We start from the raw sequence: 17,679 nt of genomic DNA, 5'->3' as shown, positions 1-17,679 counted from the left end.
TAGCTGGAATTTGGCTTCAATTTTTTAGTGTATCTAAATCTGCTAGTCCATCTAACACTCCCCTCCCCCCAGACTGACAATGCTCTTTCCAAAGGTGCCCCCTGTGCTCCTTCATTCAGAGTGGGGCACTCTAATACAGGAGGTGTTTTACTGGCCAGATCACCAGGAGAAAACAGAGGTAAAAAAAAGAAAACTAATGTAGCCATCACATCTAATGATTGGTAAGCTGCATTATATTACATTTTTGGAGTTAGGTTTAATACCGCTTTAACTTAGACAACGCAGGCATTGCTTAGGGATTAAATTAGCGTTCAACTTCAAGGTTAGGGTTAACATACATTTCAACTCAGATTTCCTAAATGAACCAATATTTGTGCCACAGAAAACTAAGAATGTCTCAGGGCAAGGTAAAATCTCTGGGAGGAATATACTGAAAACGACAGAAGACGAGCAGGAAACAAATGGCGGTGGCCAAACTTAGCGGTTCATCACGCTATCGATAAAAATCATTAGGAAAAGTTTAATAGAGAAATGAAGCTCGCCAGGAAATCGTTTTCCTCAAGCTTGATTGATAATCATAAAGACAACCCAAAATTCTTTTTTTCCTCTGCTATAGATAAATTGATTAATCCTTCTTATCAGATCTCATCAGAGTTCTATACAGACAGAATAATGTAATGAGTTTGCAATGAAAGGATTCCTGCCATCAGAGAAAATATAGTGAGGATTCGTCCTCGCGGTATTACTCTTCTGCCATCCCGCTCTGTGATAGCGAAATGTCTGTCTTTCCCGGTATTGACCTCAATGTACTTATAAATGTCATATCACTTTTAAAATCTTTACGCTGCTCTTTTGATTTTTTATTAATAAATACCCATAAGAGATCCAATATGAAGAAAATTATGATTATAAACCGCATTAAAGGGGCAGTCCACTGATATTTAATTTTTTGGTAGATGTTGAAAATAAGTATAGCTCTTTTGGCTAAACCTCTCCTGTAGATCACAGGAGTAGAGTTTGTTCTGCACTCCTGTGACCTGTTTTCACCCATCAGAGGGCTAAAACTCACTGTCAGCAGACATCATTCAGCCAGTCCAGGTTCTGAAAAGATCTGGACTTTAATGTCTGGATCCACCTAGAACCTGGATCGGCACCTGGCTCAGTCCCTTATGCAGGCCACAGAAGGGTTAAAAACCGGCCGATTCTTCGGCCGAAAAAAAAAAATCAGCCGATTTTCGCACCGTTAGTGGGTTAATTGGTCGGCCGTTTTTTGGGGTTTTGCCACATTTTTTTAATCGGTAAAGTTGGAAAAAAATCGGCCAATTTTGCCGATCGTTCTGCCGATCATTTTACAATAAAAAATCTGCGCATGAGCCATGACCTGCAAGAAGAAGAAAAAGAAGCAGAAGAAAAAGAAGAAGAAGAAGAAAAAAAAGGAGAAAAAGAAGGTGAAAAAGAAGAAGAAGAGGAAAAGAAGCAGAAGAAAAAGAAAAAGGAGAGGAAGAAAAAGAAGAAGCAGAAGAGGAAGAAGAAAAAGAAGAAGGAAAAGAAGAGGAAGGAAAAGAAGAGGAAGAAAAAGAAGAGGAAAAAGAAGAATTCCAGTCCGCTCTTATATTTGACATGAAAAAGTATTGCGGTTGCAACAATGTATCTATTTGTATCCGAATAAACCATCTGTATCCGAAATGGATACATTGTTGCAACCGCAATACTTTTTCATGTCAAATATAATAGCTGAGCTCTCTGCAAGGGACAGAAATAATTAAAAGCCAGCCGTAGACAGGAAGAAAATTGGACAATTTTTTTTACCATAGGTGGTAACGCCGGCCTACTGAACGAACGATTTTTCTTTTTTTTTTTTTTTAAAACGGACGGTTTTCAACCCGTCTATGGCCTGAATTAGCGATGACAGCCTGAGCCAGCCACTCCTGCCCCTCCACAATAAGTGCTGGCGGGGCAGAGCAGAGAACTGGATACTGACAGTCACCACTTTCTGCTCAGAGCGGATAGGAGAACTGAGCGATCAGTGCTCTTTAATTTCTTAATTGCTCATTTCTCAGTCTTAGAGCTGGTAGGGGAAAGATACAGCATTGGATCGATGCTGCATCCCCTTATGTGAGTATATATATATTTATTTATTTATTTTTTTAAACAATGCTTAAACCTATATAAACAATATAGTCCATATCTAACCATCTGCAGAAAAAAAGTGTGCGTAAAATAATTTTCTGCTTCACACATTGGTATAATTTCTCCACTCAAAGGCCACTTTCACATCGGCTGTTGGTAGATGGTAAAAACCAATTTTTGAGCTGTGGTTTTACCGCCCCTTCTCATCTGCCCACCAAAAGTCCACAATACAGTAGGAAGGACTGTTCACATGCAACGGCTAATATGCTTTGGGTCATGGCCCTAGAAAATTTAATCCAGCCTGTGGAGTCGATAGGCTGCCGCCGGGGACAGTAAAGACAGGTGGTGGTTTTACCGCCCCTCCCCAACTGCCCACCAAATGTCCACAATACAATGCTGCTCACATTCAGTGACTGCTATGCTTTGGGTCATGGCTCTAGAAAATGTATTACGATCTGTGGAGTTGATAGGTTTTGCTGCTTGTCAAGTCAACAGGGTCAGCCCCAAATACAATTTCAGTGCTGACAACCATTGTAAATTGCTGTTTAAAATAAATAAATAAAAACAAGCATTCAGGAGTTGGCAGGATTGCCTCCTGAACCCTTACTGCTCGTTCACACTTGACTTTATTTCTAACTCTTGCCAACCGCCCCTATAGCGTTTGACAGGCATTTGGGAAGCGTTTTTAACACTCCTCAAATGCTCACCAAACGCTCCCCAAACGCCCTATGCGTGGTTTTGAGGCATTTGATAGGCGTTTGCCAAGCGTTAAAACCGCACCACAAACACCTATAATGAAGTTAAATGGTATTAATGCTTCGCAAACACCTCACAACCACGTTGCAACCGCCTGCCAGGCGTTTGGGGACCAGCACCATAGACTTGAATGGGAGGCTTCAACTCCTCCTGACTCGACATGATGCATCAAGTTTGCTGTGACGCTAACGCTTCAGTGTGAACAGCACTGTGTGCTGCCATTTTCAGAATTTTCATAGGAGTTTGAGAAGCGTTAAAAACGCTTCCCAAAGCCTGTCTAACACCTGCTGACAAAGCTAGTGTGAACGTAGCCCAATAGTGGCTGCTTAGCTGCACTCTAAAATAAGAGAAGGTGCTAGAAATTAGAAATAGCAAAATAGGTTTGGCCATCTGAGGTGCAATAAGTGTGACCGAGTTCTGCAGCAAATGCAATGCGTGATCCTAGATTGTAAGCTTTAAAGAGCAGGGCCCTCGAACCCCTCGTGTATTGTACTGTTACTGTCTTGTCTCATGTTCTGTCCCCCTTGCTACTGTACAGCGCTGAGCAAACCCTTTGGCGCTATATAAATACTGTATAATAATAATAATAATGATTGCACTACAATGCAAAAACACCCCAAGACCTGCAGTCGATTTCTAATGCAATGCAGGTCTGTTAGACCCTGCTGTACATGTGCATAACACCCCGGTCACATCGGGTGCAACTTGGCATGCAATTTGCATGCTATGCGACTTACAAGTCGCATGACAAGTCACACCCTATTGTCCGCAATTAGAGCCGTCATTTCTAAAGTAGTACATGCACTACTTTTGGTGCGATTTGCATAGACATCTGTGTCAGATGTCTTGCAAATTGCACCTAAAATTGGCATCTCACCCGACTTTGAAATCGTGCAACTTCACTGTAAGTCGCACAGTTCAAAGTCGGGCTTGATGTGACCGGGGTGTTAGGGTACCATTCAGAATGAATTGTATTGCAACACAATGCACATAGTATCCTACTTTACTGCATGTTGTGTGAGAGTGCAACACAATGCATTGGTATGAAGACAGCCAGTGATTCCAAACCTGCCACAGTTCATCTTTTACATACAGGACTTGGCACCTGCCCACACTGCCAAAAGCACCAAAACCTGGTTCAATGACCGTGGGATTACTGTGCTTGATTGGCCAGCAAACTCGCCTGACCTGAACCCCATAGAGAATCTATGGGGCATTGCCAAGAGAAAGATGAGAGACATGAGACCGAACAATGCAGAAGAGCTGAAGGCCGCTATTGAAGCATCCTGGTCTTCCATAACACCTCAGCAGTGCCACAGGTAGTAATTGCTGCAAAAGGGGCCCAAACCAAATACTGAGTACATATGCATGCTTATACTTTTCAGAGGTCCGATATTGTTCTATGTACAATCCTTATTTTATTGATTGCATGTAATATTCTAATTTTCTGAGATTGTGGATTTGGGGTTTTCATGAGCTGTAAGCCATATTCATCACAATTATGACAAATCACGGCCTGAACTATCTTGCTTTGCATGTAATGAGTCTATCTCATATATTATTTTTACCTTTTAAGTTGCATTACTGAAATAAATGAACTTTTGCACGATATTCTAATTTTTCGAGTTTCACCTGTATAACCTCATATATTTGCAGGTAGTATCACTATCGTCTCAGCAATATGATTTAGTTATCTGTGCAAATATTCACAAAACCTGAGCTTTTGGTGGAAATGAAAAACTGATATATATATATATATATAAAAAGTTAGGTGGTTATCTTAAAAACAAACTTAAAGCAGAGCTCCACTCAAAGGGGGAAGTTCCGCTTTAAGCCTTTGTCCCCATTAAGGATTGGCACCTTTGGGGAGCGGGGGAGGGGGGGCGGGTATCCAAATTTGACAGGTACCTGCACCCACTTCCACTGCAATTGACTAGGCAGAAGTTGTCCTCCCTCCCTGTAGTCTTCTGGGACACATTCACAAAGTGCACCGCTTCTCGCGCATGTGCAATGGGCACCTGGCTGCGAAGCCGCAAGCTATCACAGTCGGGTGCCCATACTGAAGATGCCAGTGCCAGGGAGAGTAGACGGCCAGTGAAACTAGCAGTGGTGAAGACACTGCTGGACCGAGGGACAGGTAAGTGGCTGTACTGTATTTTAAAAGTCAGCAGCTACAGTTTTTGTAGCTGCTGACTCTTTTTTTTTTAGGTGGAACTCTGCTTTAACAAAATATTTCTGTCTAAATTTTGAATGCATCACAGCACTGAAACCACAATTGTTAGAATGCTATATGACTTTAGAGTTAAAAGAAACTCAGCTCTTCTTTCTGGTTCTCTTAGATGTCAGTACGGCCTTTGATACAGCTGGCCAGAAGATCTTACTTGAACAGCCACATAATTGAGTCAGCCTTTGTAGCAAAGTCCAAGTTGGGTCAAATTTAAGTTGTAAATATCACGTTGCATTGGTTATTCATGTTTCACAGGGTTGTATCATATCTTGTGGAATCCAGCATGGCTTGATTTTAGGTCTTTTATGATTTAACTTATATAGCCTTCCCCCAGCTAGTACAATCAATAAGTGTAACATCTGTTAGTTTCAGTCGGCTGATGATGCTCAGTTGTTTTTTTTTCTCTATTATCTTATGACTGCAAGTCAATTACCTATCTTGACAGTGATGACATTAACCTGTGGATGTCTTAGATGTTTTTTTTTTTGCAGTAGAATAAGTATAACACGGAGGAGTTATTGGAAATGCAGCACAGAGAAAATGATATTATAGCATATTTAGACTTTGAAGCCCAAAAGAACAGGCTAGGGGCTCCAGAGTCCTTTCCGAAAAGGATCTTAGAGTTCACTATCACATTACCAATGTCTGAATAATGGCTCCTTATCACTTATGTAACATTCCCAAGGTCTGTGATCCCTTTTTCTGCGGACACTGAGAAGTTGAAGCAAGCTTTTGTGTCATCTAGATTGGACTAATGTAATGCTCTTTTATCTGGCCTACCCAAGAGCTATGTTCTAAATACGAGTTCAGAACACTAACTGTTGGTCTACCTTGTATCTCTGTATCCTGAGCATAGATATCACCAGGGACACAGTCTACATAGTGCTTGCATGAACCAGCACCTTTTGATTCCAAACTGTTATCTTTCAAAATAGTGGGGTAGCAATACGCATGGCAGCCCATGAGGCTGCTATGGGGCTTAGGGTAGGAGGGGGGACTGCATTAGGGAAAACTAGTCTGTGAAGTCTCCTATAAATAATGGCTAATCAGGACTATTGGTAGTCACAGATCCCCCTCTGGAGTGTTAGAAGTATTTGTCTCTTTGTCTTGGCAGTTTAGATTTTTTACCTTTTAAACTACAGACAGAAATTAACCTTGTATGCCTTAGGCTCCATTCACACTTGTGTGAATGGAGACTTTGGCCACATAAAGTCACATGACAAGTTCGGATCTATGCAACTTAAAGTTGCAGGGACTTTGAAAAGGTCCCTGCAGTATTTTGATGTGACTTTGATGCAACTTGAGTATCAGAGAGTGTAAAGTCACATTTAAGTTGCACTCAAACGTCGCACTGGAAAGCGTGCAATTTTGGAGTCGCACACATGTGAATGGAGTCTTAAATGAGAAGCACTTTTGGCTGTACTTCTCCTGTGGATCACAGGAGTGCAGTTCGTTCTTCACTCCTGTAACCTGTTTTCAGCCAACAGCGGGCTGAAGCCCGCTTTCAGCTGACGTCACTCAGCCGGTCCAGGCTGGGGAAAGATTCTGACTTTAAAGTTGGGATGCACACCAGAGTCTGGAGCGGTACCTGGGTCAGCCTCTCAGCGAGCCGCTGAGAGCCTGAGCCAGCGGCTCCCTCCCACTCCACAGCCAAGCACTCCAGTGACTGACAGTCACTGTTCTCTGCTCAGAGCGGCTATGAGAACTCAGCGATCAGTGGTCATGTGATCACTCAGCTCTCACACTTTGAGCCAACAGGGGACATATGCAGTATTGGACTGATGCAGCATCCACCTAGGTAAGTATAACTGGGGGAAAAAAAGTCCAGACTTCTCTTTTAAGCAGTTACAAATCCCAGAGATTCTTTTCAGCTAGAAGTTTGTAGGACAGATGAGGCTTGTGGAATCCCCTTCACTTCCTGTCTTACAGATAGAGGTCTAAAGGTAGTGAGAAGCAATGGAAGACTTAAGCTGTTATACACTAGTAGAAATCTGAAAATGAAAAATCATTCAAAAATTCTTAGAAAAATTCATATCAATATTCTCAGTATTGAATATTATTTGAAAGTAATTCAAGATTGCATTAGCTTTTAACATGCGATTTTGAAATAAATGGATTTTACTGAACAAAAACCACATACACTGTTAGAAATTTGTACATTCTTTGAATTTTCTTGTCACTGTGACTGAAAACGAATGCCGATTTGACACTACCAATGATTAAAAAAATGAGCAAAAGTTCTTACAATATTCTTACAATGAAAAATGTTGACCGGAATTCTTCTACTCCAGGGTTGGCAAACTCAGTTTAATCACTGACCACATTAGCATTATTGTGGAATCTAAAGTCAAGAGTCCCTCACCCTCCTTTACATCATAGTGCACACGCCTTACCTTCTGTTGCTTCTGCCTAGAAGAAGTTGGGGGCTGGGGATGCAGGATCTGGTGGAATAGTGCTGTCCTCCTCTCTGCTGCTGACTATTGAAATAAGGTGGAGGCAGAAACGATGGGGATGACAGAGCTGCAGGAGAGCTGCGAGAACTATATGAAATGGCCTGGAGGGCTGGATTTGACCCGCAGGCCTTGTGTTTAAAGTTAATTCCTGTTCTGATGACAGCTAAAAATTTGTTTCCTTTGGCAGATGGGGTTTGGCTTCATTGATGGAGACTGGGACTGCTGTATGTGTGTTGTTCCCTTTAACCGTGGCCCTTTTGTACCTACCCCTTTTAGTTTTTCCCCAAAGCTTCCTATTCTTCCTTTTTTCCTCCTCCTCCTCCCTTTCTCAGTTTTCTTTGTTTTTTCCTTCGGTTCTACTGGGTTCCCCACAGGCCTTCTCTGTATTGGAGATGATGAATCACCTGTCATGAGTTTAGAGTCTGAAAACATAATATAGCTGTGGTATGTCTCCTGATAGTATAGTCTCCGTTAACACTGGTATTTTGTGACTGTATATTCTAAAAAAAATACGAAAAGTGGGGAACAAAATTTGTGACATTTTATTATGTACGTTGTATACCCTCACCTAGCTAGTAAACTTAATAGTTATAGCACCTGTTTCTATCAGTGGGCTGAGGTTCAGCTGTTCTTGTCTCTATCTTCTTATGTTTGCAAGTCAATCCACTACTTATTTGACAGCAATGCCATTAATCTGTGCATGTCTGCAACTCAATTTCCTGTATTGATGACACCCAAAATGTTGTATTTTACCTTAATTTTATGTGGTCTGTTTTCATTTGATCAAAATTTTTTAATAATAATTCAACAATAGAACAGGATAAGGTTGCAGGTCTTTGAAAGCACTATAAGAAGAAACACCATCTCTATATCTGCAAAACTATTTACATGTGTAAGGCCCCAGCTGCAACACACTGCCTCAGGGATCATCTCCAAAATAGCTGATGACACATTGTGATCTACTGTATAAATCCCAGGTCACTCCCAGTTGACCACACTGAATAGAGAAGGCCACACTGAAGATCAACTCCAATATAATGACTTCTGCCTTTCCAGATCATATGAGGGATGGGTAAGACTTTCTCCCAACATCTGCAGATCTCAAACTGGACTTGGCACACTCCTCCCTATAGGCCACCTTGTCAACATAAAGGCACCCAATCACATAAATAACCTCTGTATAATCTACTTGTTAAACCCCTTTATCCTTATGGTTCCTGGGCTCCCTTTTCCACCTTTTTCTACTTTCTGGCCTGTCTGATTTGAGCCTCTGAATGTGTGAAAGCCTGATGAATGATATATTTCTCTCTCCCCAATTAAGAGATTGTATTAAATGCAGTGAAAGCATTGAAAACAATTTTCTCAATTGAGGAGGAGTGAGTTGGGGGAAAATTCCTGTCAAATGCCTTTTCTTTTGAATTGAGCCTGGAGATCCAAAGCTAACATTGCAGCTTTGAACGTTCACAGACAGGAAGAGGACCAGCATCCCTGCAGTGAAGATTTCTCCAGGGTCAAAGTGCCTGCATAATGTGGGACATACTTTATTACAGGTAAGTTAGGTAAGGGATAAAAATAATTTTTAGCTTAACTGTAGTTTTATATTGTTATAACAAATATACATTTATCATTTAAAATTACCAGCTAGTAGTCTATTCGGTTGGATTAATAGGTAATAAATTACACATTGATTAGATTGTAGGGCCCAAAACAACCATGCTAATAAATAACATAGTGGGGACATAGTCAAAGTATCTCCAAAGCTAAAAGGCAACAATCAGCCAGCTATCCATGCCATTATGCCCTTAAGTATTGGATCAAAGGAGAAATGTTCCTAGAAGATTGGGATCCCTCTCAAAATAGTAAAAAGGAGAACTTTCTTGATTTGACAGTTTTGACAATTATCTACAGAATGAATCATATCGGTTTAAAAGATTTGTCCATTACTAAAAAAAAGTTAAAAAAACATGGTTGTAGCCACGGAAAAAGTCAAGACTGGATGCAAAAAGTTATAGGTCTATAGCAACCTTTCTAAACCAGGGTTCCATGGAACTCTAGGGTTTCTCCAAAGGTTGCTAGAGTTTCCTTGAGCAAGGAGCAATTGCTGCCTTTCAAATAAGTTGCTACTAAAACCAATTAACTTTTCAGCTATCTATAAGACGGAGATTTATTTCACTGGCCAGCAATGTAAGGAGCTTCCTTCCCCTTGACAATTGCATGAATGTACAGTAAGCTGTAGGTGCGGTCATTTTTAGTAGGGATTCTCTGAGACCAGAACACTATACCAAGGGTTCCGCTGTATTGAAAAGTTTGGGAAAGGCTGGTCTATAGTGAACAAAAAAAAAACTAAAAAAGGGCAGGACTGACAGACCACTTGGTCTTTTTTTCCATCACTCTTCTATATCTTTAATGAGATGCTAAAAAAATTTCAAAGGCTCTGTCTGCACATACTTAGTGAAAGTAGGAGTACCCATTTATAAAAATTCCAGACTAAGATTAAAAAGTCAAATGTTTTCCACTGCCTCCAGTTTCTCTCTGTTCATCTACTGATAGCTGCCCTCATAGACCAAAAGAATGGTCAGAATGGGGCCTAACTTTCTCATTAGAATGTGAATAAATGACTACATGATATGACTCAAAAGGTAGAAAGATTCAAATTTGTGCAGTCACTTCTAGGTATCTGCTTTTTATTTCTACTCAGGTAGAAATAACATCATGATTAGTTTATTTTTAAATTTAGGAAGAAACAGTTCTTTGTTGTGTGCTTTATAAATAAACCATTTCAAAATCCAATTTATAGTTGAACATAATTATACTGTTTTTTTTTTTTTAACTTTCAGCAACTGAAAAATGCAGAGATTATAAAAGAGCGCCCACAACGGTTGTTCTGCTTCCTGCTGGCTGAGAAACAGACCAGCGAAAAGTTTATAATAATACACATTTAGATACTTGAAAAGAAAGCCGATAAAGTAAAACTGCAAGTCTAGAGATATATAATTTAGATGACTTTTTGAAAAGAGACTTAACAAAAAAAAATCTATATAAAAGAAGAACAATCTATATCTCTTGCTGAATAGACTGATAAAATGAGAAAAATGTGTTGCTTTTTTTTTTACGAACAAAAATATTGCAGGAAAATACTTTGTTATTTCATATTTTATCAGTCTGCATTGAAATGGTAAAGTATTTTCAGTACCACCACAACATCCAATTCCAACACAGCTCTTTGAGATTCAGCATGAGTGCTTTGTGTCTCCTTAGTCAAAGCCAGTTATAATATCAGCTGGATAAATGAGTTTGAAAAGAAACAATAATACTTATCGTATAAAAAAGATGTGTACATGCTTCTTAGAACTTTCAACATTTTGTTTATTCACCCCTTGCTAATTTAATTTACTAATTTAAAGAGATGGTCCACCCATGCCAATTAAACATCTACCAGCTTCAACTGAACAAAACCCCTTTTTACCACAACACATGAACTTTTAGTGGTCCAACCGCAGTGCATATCATGGTTGTAAGGCAGGCCAATAAAAAGGCAATGCAGTAACAATAATTATAATATCATAGTAAACAGCATTATGCACTTACAGCTCGAATACTTTCAAAATGCCCATCATCTTTGTCGAAGTCCACAGGTTGCTCGTTTAGGGTCCAGAAGAAGGAAACATCTAATAGAGGATCATGAATGGCCTTGCAGCTGAGCACAACACTCTCCCCGACCGTCAGTTCTGTTCTTTTTGGAGTTAGTTCCATTTTTGTTGGTTCTAAATGCAGTAAAATGGAGACAGGGAATATATTAACTGTATGCTTGCTGGTTTGTCCTAGGCTGCTCAGTCTAAAAGGGAATTATGATTTGCCTATAGTATTTATCATATTATCCAAATCAGCCATTCTCATCTAGAGTTCCATAGAACCATAAGGTTGCTAGGGGTTCCTTGAGCTGTGGCTGATCGACCTTCCATTTGAAGTTGCTTCCTTAGTTCCATGGCCAACACCACATGGTAACGTCAAAGGCATGATGCCAGTGATATTTTAATATATCTGTAAGGGTCGCATGATGACCACAATGCATCCTTTGCATTCTTCCCACTGACCCTCAGTGAATTGGTTTTAGCAGGGGTTCCCTAAGACCTAAAAATATTTTCAAGGGCTCCTCTAAGGTAAAAGGATTTAGAAAGGCTGATCTAGATCATAAGCACAGTACCTTGGTTAGTACTTCTGCCTGGCAGTTCTTTCCTTTGGATTCTCCAGTTTCTTCCCACATGCCAATACATGATTGTAGATTAATTGGCCCTAGTATGAATGTGAGTTAGGTACCTTAGAGTGCAAGCTCCTTGAGGGCAGGGACTGATGGGCTCCTCTAAAGTAAAAGGATTTAGAAAGGCTGATCTAGATCCTAAGCACAGTACCTTGGTTAGTACTTCTGCCTGGCAGTTTTTTCCTTTGGATACTCCAGTTTCTTCCCACATGCCAATACATGATTGTAGATTAATTGGCCCTAGTATGAATGTGAGTTAGGTACCTTGGAGTGCAAGCTCCTTGAGGGCAGGGACTGATGTGAATGTACAATAAATATGTAAATTGTTGGCTCTATATAAATACCTGTAGTAAAAAAAAATGGTCTAATTTATTTATTAGTCTAAGTTTTTTCTATTGGGGAATTAATTTATTCCAGAATAATGCTGTGTCTCTGAAGGAACCTGTAAGCTGATGTGCTTGTCTGCGGGTAGACAAAATAACTCTTCTTGAAGTGCTGACCTGCGTTTAGCACCTGGGCGTTTATTAATTTCAATGATAAGCACTCTGGCCAAAGAAATGAATAAATGTCTTAGCGCTAAACGTGGGTAAATGCTTTTTTTACCTCGTTTAGCATTTTTCTGCTGCCAGCAGAAAAACATTCTAGTGTGCATGAGGCCTTAGATATATAATTCCAGGTATGGATATTTTATGCAAAGTTACATTAGTCCAGCTTTGACCAATGTACCTATGTATATACCATATCTGGATGATACCCCCGGAAGCTGGGAATCACTGAAATAGACTTCGCTGCTCTAGTGATCTCCACATGCTTCTGGACCCTGTAATGAGTGGTTCACCTTGAACACAGGGGGTTGGCTGTTTGACATGGGTGCCATTTAGAGATTGTGTTGCATTTTCTGAATTATTTCAAAGCATTCTCTGATTGGATAAGCTGGAGGGACAGGGAGGTGGTATTATACTCTATCATACCACCTCATCCAATCAGAGAAAGCTTTGCATTCACTCAGAAAATACATGGCAATCTCCGAATGGTGCGCATGTTGAGCAGCTGACTATCTTTGTTCAGAATACATCAGGCCAGCCGCTCAGCATAGGAACCAGAAGAAAATGGAGATCACTGAAGTAGTGGTATCTACTTTAATGACTTCCAGCTTCCAGGGGCATCAGCCAGGTATGGTATATACCAGGAGCGGAGTGACCATTCGGGCACTGCCCGAGGGCCCGGGGTCAGTAGGGGGCCCCATGAGATGCCCCTGGTACCTTTCATAGGCTTTTTTGGGTGTGCTTTGAGCCTGGGCGAAGACACAGGGGCCCCATGATCCCCTATTGCCCGGGGGCCCCATGAGTTGTCAGTCCGTCCCTGGTATATACATAGTTACATTGGACCAAACTGGACTAATGTAGCTATGTGAAAATATACCATGCCTGGAAATCATCTTTAACAACTCTTAGAAGAAATCATTTCGGGTTGTGTGTTGAGTGAGGAGATCCTTGTGCAGAGATTCCTATTTCAGACTTAATAATTACAATTCAATTTATTAAAATAGCGATGGTCAAAAAAAAAAAAAAATACAATGAACACAATTCAGGGGATAAGGTACTCCCTTCTTCAGGGTTCTGGAGGATGGTAGAAGCTGGAAAGCCTTTGGACACTGCAGCTTACTTCTGTGTTATGGGGTCAAAAGCAAAACAGAAAGCCTTGATCTCATATTATATCTCAAAATACATTGGTTACATCCACTTTAGCGACATCCACCCAAAACTAAAATATTGCTATTTAACGCACTGAGAGCGACCAAAATATAGAACTGGCTAAGAGTACTTATATTTTAAATCTACAAGATTAACAGTGAAGTTACAGCCAATATAAATGTCCAGATATGTGTAAGAGGACCTTTTAACAGGTATTATGGCTAAGTTACAAAACTATCAAGCATTCAGTATTTTCATTACAGCAAATTATTTGCTCATTTTAATTATCTGTTGCTCTTTTTGTAATTTTGTAACGGCTTTATTGCACAGTTCAGATAAATTTACGGCATGCAAATTATTATATCAATTTTTGCAGTATTTAGATTGTAAATGTCAATTCACAAAGACTGTCAAGGAGGGTTATAATTCTTAAAAATGATGTTAGCTTCAGGTGGGTTATAATTCTGAGTTTCAATAGGTATCTTTCGAGAAGAGGAGAAAATGGAAGCCATTTGAGGAGGTAATAAAATAACAATTTACAAGATAACATAACGATTTGTAAGAAATAAAGACTTTCGGTGATTAGCTATTTTATGCACAGAAATGAATGACTGCACACCTTAGCAACATTTATGTTTGTGAACTGACCATTTTGGAGAGAAAATTATAATGAGATAAAATGTCAAACACAGTTAAAAATTACTTCTACATTTTAGTGAACTGACCCTCATATCTATATGTAATACCCCTTTTCAACTTAAAATAATCACGTATTAAAGGTATTAACGCCAACAAATGATGCATATAATGTTTTGCTTTCCTGAGTAAACTGTATTCAGGAATTGCCATAATTAAAATGTATGTTTGGGCAGAAAAACAATTCAGTACATCTCTGAAATACAGTACAGCACATGCATACATGTATACTTAAAAAACCTTTTGATCCTGCCAGAAATCCAGTGAGCTCCAAACATCCTGCACTGATCTGTCAACACTGCCTATGCTCAACCAAAATTCTAAGCAGTGTTGGCAGCCTGTTGGACCATGGCCTCCCCCACCCCCCTTTATTATTATTATTTCTGGGCATGAAAAGTGTGGGGTGTTCTGTAGTCCAGCAGTAAAGAACAGGGTAAGACTGACAACACTGTCTGGGATTTCAGTACAGCAGAGAAATGAACTGTGTTCCCTCCTGAAACAGGAGGGAGAGTTTACTGAATTTTAGGCAGATAAATCATATTTTTTGTACTTGCAGCATTTTTAAAGGGATACAATGTGGAATTGTTCTTTTTGTTTCATTGCTCAGACATACACACTTTAACCACTTCATGTCCGGATACTTTTACCTGCTTCCTGTCCAGGCCAATTTTCAGCTTTCAGTGCTATCACACTTTGAATGACAATTGCGTGGTCATGCAACACTGTACCCATATGAATTTTTTTGAGACAGATAAAACTTTATTTTGGTGGTATTTATTCACCATTGTGATTTTTTTTTTGCTATATATTTTGAAAAAAGTGGCCAAAATTTATTCAGTTATCTTTAAAAAAAAAAAAAAACCCAAATTAGTTTATAACCAAAAATTATAATTTTTCAAAAATGTTTTTTTACATTTTTATTTTATTTTTTTATATTATTATTTATGTTTTTTAACATACTGTCACCCTAGCAGTACAGTGTCACTGTACTATTTGTGGGGGGTGATGAAGATTTTTTTTTTTTTTTTGTTTGTTTTTTTTACACTGATTGCTTTTACACCCATAACGGCTGTAAAAGCAATCATTCCTCCTTCTCTCTGGCTGCATTCTTGCAGCCATTGAGAAATACTGTGTGAGCTCTGATTGGTCCGAGCTTGTCACATGGTACAAGGCTGTTGTGAATAGCCTTGTACCATGTGATCTCTGTGATCATTCACAGATTTCACACATAGTAAGCAATGATGTCAGAAATGAGATCTTGCTTACTCCTATTCATGTGATCACTGATTGGCCAAAATGGCGAGCGCCGTTTATGAACCGCAACCGCCCCTGCACTGCCACCGTCTGGCCGTTTATATACATGGGCCGGACGGGAAGTGGTTAAGAATCCAAAAACAAACAGGTAATATGTCACAGTACCTGTAACAGACACAGCTGTTGTAATTTCCGCTGAGCCAAACACATTCTCTCCTCGGCATGTGTATTTTCCTTCATCTAACTTAGAAGTGTTTAAGATCCGTAAACTTCCATCTGGAAGAACTGCTACCCTGGAAAAAACAAATCTGTTATTTTACATGTTCACCTTTATAGTCAAGTATTTTTCATACAATATAAACTGCTAATTTATGTTCTTGTGATAACAATACAAACTGTTAATTTATGTTCTTGTGATGTAGTTTCTATTATTTATGTAGAAGTGATGTAGTTTCTATTAAAAACTTCTATTCTAAACCTACTTCCCCTACCCCTCTCAACGCTAGAGGTTTTAATGTTGCTTCAAGGTAAGATTCCAGTTGTCAAGTTTACACAGCGATATAACTGCTTTCTAGATATTCAATAGACGAGATGGGACTTTCAGCGTGCATGAACATGCCATTGAGTCCCATATATATATACAGTATATATATATATATATATATATATATATATACATACATATATATTTGATTAAATACTTTGTATTGGATATATTAAAGTTGTTTGGTAATTGTATAATCTTTTTTTATATACCTTTAGACTGCCTCGGCGGTTGAAATCTCTTCAAAAATCTCCCCTGATGAAGCCCGTGAGGGCGAAACATGTAGGGAGTAACTACAATTATATAATCAAGTTTGAATCTCAGTTCCACTCTTAGTACTGAAATAGTTTTTATGCTTCTGTATTTTTTTCCTTGTTTTGTTTTTAAAAAATACAAAATAAAAATTATATAATTTTTTAATATGTTTGGTATTCGTGTTCATGCACGCTGAAAGTCCCATCTTCTCTATTGAATATTTGCAATTTTAAGGGATGTGGTGCAATAATCATATCTGGTCGCTCGCTCGACACTTTACTGTTGCTTTCTAGATACATTTTACCATTTAAAGGTCATCTCTTGGCAATCTTACTACCCCCTTCCCATGAATCCCTCACATCCATTCACTAATTTAAATTAAAAAATACTTTTTTACTCATTCTATTCTGCCATAGTCTCACCGGTGACTCTTCTAGGATTGAAGACCAGTGGCTGGAGGCTGGAATGTTGCCAGTTGGTCCAGTTGCCACCCTCTTTATGACCCTATCATACTTTGCAGTCTTCTGAAGCCTGAAAAGACCCCACTGCTGGACACCCAATGGTAAGTATTCATGTTACCCAGAAAGTGATGTGCAACCCCTTTCCCTACCCTTTCCCAGATGGAAAATTGAAGACCTGGTTTATCACATGACCACAGATTTCAGTATTTGGGACATTTAGGGGTTGATTTACTAAAACTGGAGATCTAATGAAGCTGTGCATGGTAGCAGATCAGCTTCTAACTTCAGTAACAAACAGAAGGAGACACCGCTCAGGTGAGTACAAAAGGCTGAACCCAAGGAGTCAATCCCATAGAATAGTTGCCGGCCCAGGTTGCCACCTTGTCAACTGTAGAACAAGGAATAGAATGGCTGCACACTATGCAGGGATATCCATATAAATGTCCCTTATTGTAGTTCCATAAAACACAGGAGGTCACGGGATTTCAGGAAAACATGTTGATTGGTTTCACACAATACAGTGCTTATATGAATACTGTATTGTATGAAAACAGTTAACCTGTTTTCCTGAAATCCCTCAAAATAATACAATGCACAATACAGGTATGGAATGAAAAAGTACAAACATGCAGACAATTATAAAAGTACTGTATATCCACTATAGTCATGTTTATGCTGCAGGCAGTATGTTTCCAAAATGTATTCAAATTTAAAATTTACAATTAATCCAAATACAAAATATTTACATTAGTCAGTCAGGTCCGCCAATGTATATAAATACTATAACTTGCAATATGAAGGTATGTGGTGCTGCTTAGGCTCCATTCACATCTGAGTGTAGTGTTTTTGCACAATTTTTTGTGCATATTTTACTGCAATTTTTGCACGTTTATGCGCTTTGGTGTTTTTGCATTAGCCAGAGAGAGAAAAATATCATCAGTTACATCATTT

General features: G+C 39.2%; 1 protein-coding gene across 2 annotated transcripts in view; it reads right to left on the bottom strand.

Annotated features, from left to right (window-relative positions):
• CNTN5 (contactin 5) overlaps positions 1-17,679 on the bottom strand; it is a 607,120-nt gene that overhangs the window by 222,461 nt on the left and 366,980 nt on the right. For both annotated transcript variants that reach the window (XM_089687252.1, XM_089687253.1), the window contains exons 11-12: positions 15,634-15,761; positions 11,155-11,330 (exon numbers count right to left, since the gene is read on the bottom strand). In XM_089687252.1, the coding sequence (XP_089543378.1) occupies positions 11,155-11,330; positions 15,634-15,761 (304 nt within the window). The remainder of the gene's footprint in view (positions 1-11,154; positions 11,331-15,633; positions 15,762-17,679) is intronic.

Source organism: Staurois parvus, unplaced genomic scaffold, assembly GCF_062004578.1.
Source record: "Staurois parvus isolate SC_StPar_1 unplaced genomic scaffold, SC_StPar_1.0 ptg000422l, whole genome shotgun sequence".
Classification (NCBI taxonomy): domain Eukaryota; kingdom Metazoa; phylum Chordata; class Amphibia; order Anura; family Ranidae; genus Staurois; species Staurois parvus.
This window is presented reverse-complemented; position numbering and strand designations above follow the sequence as displayed.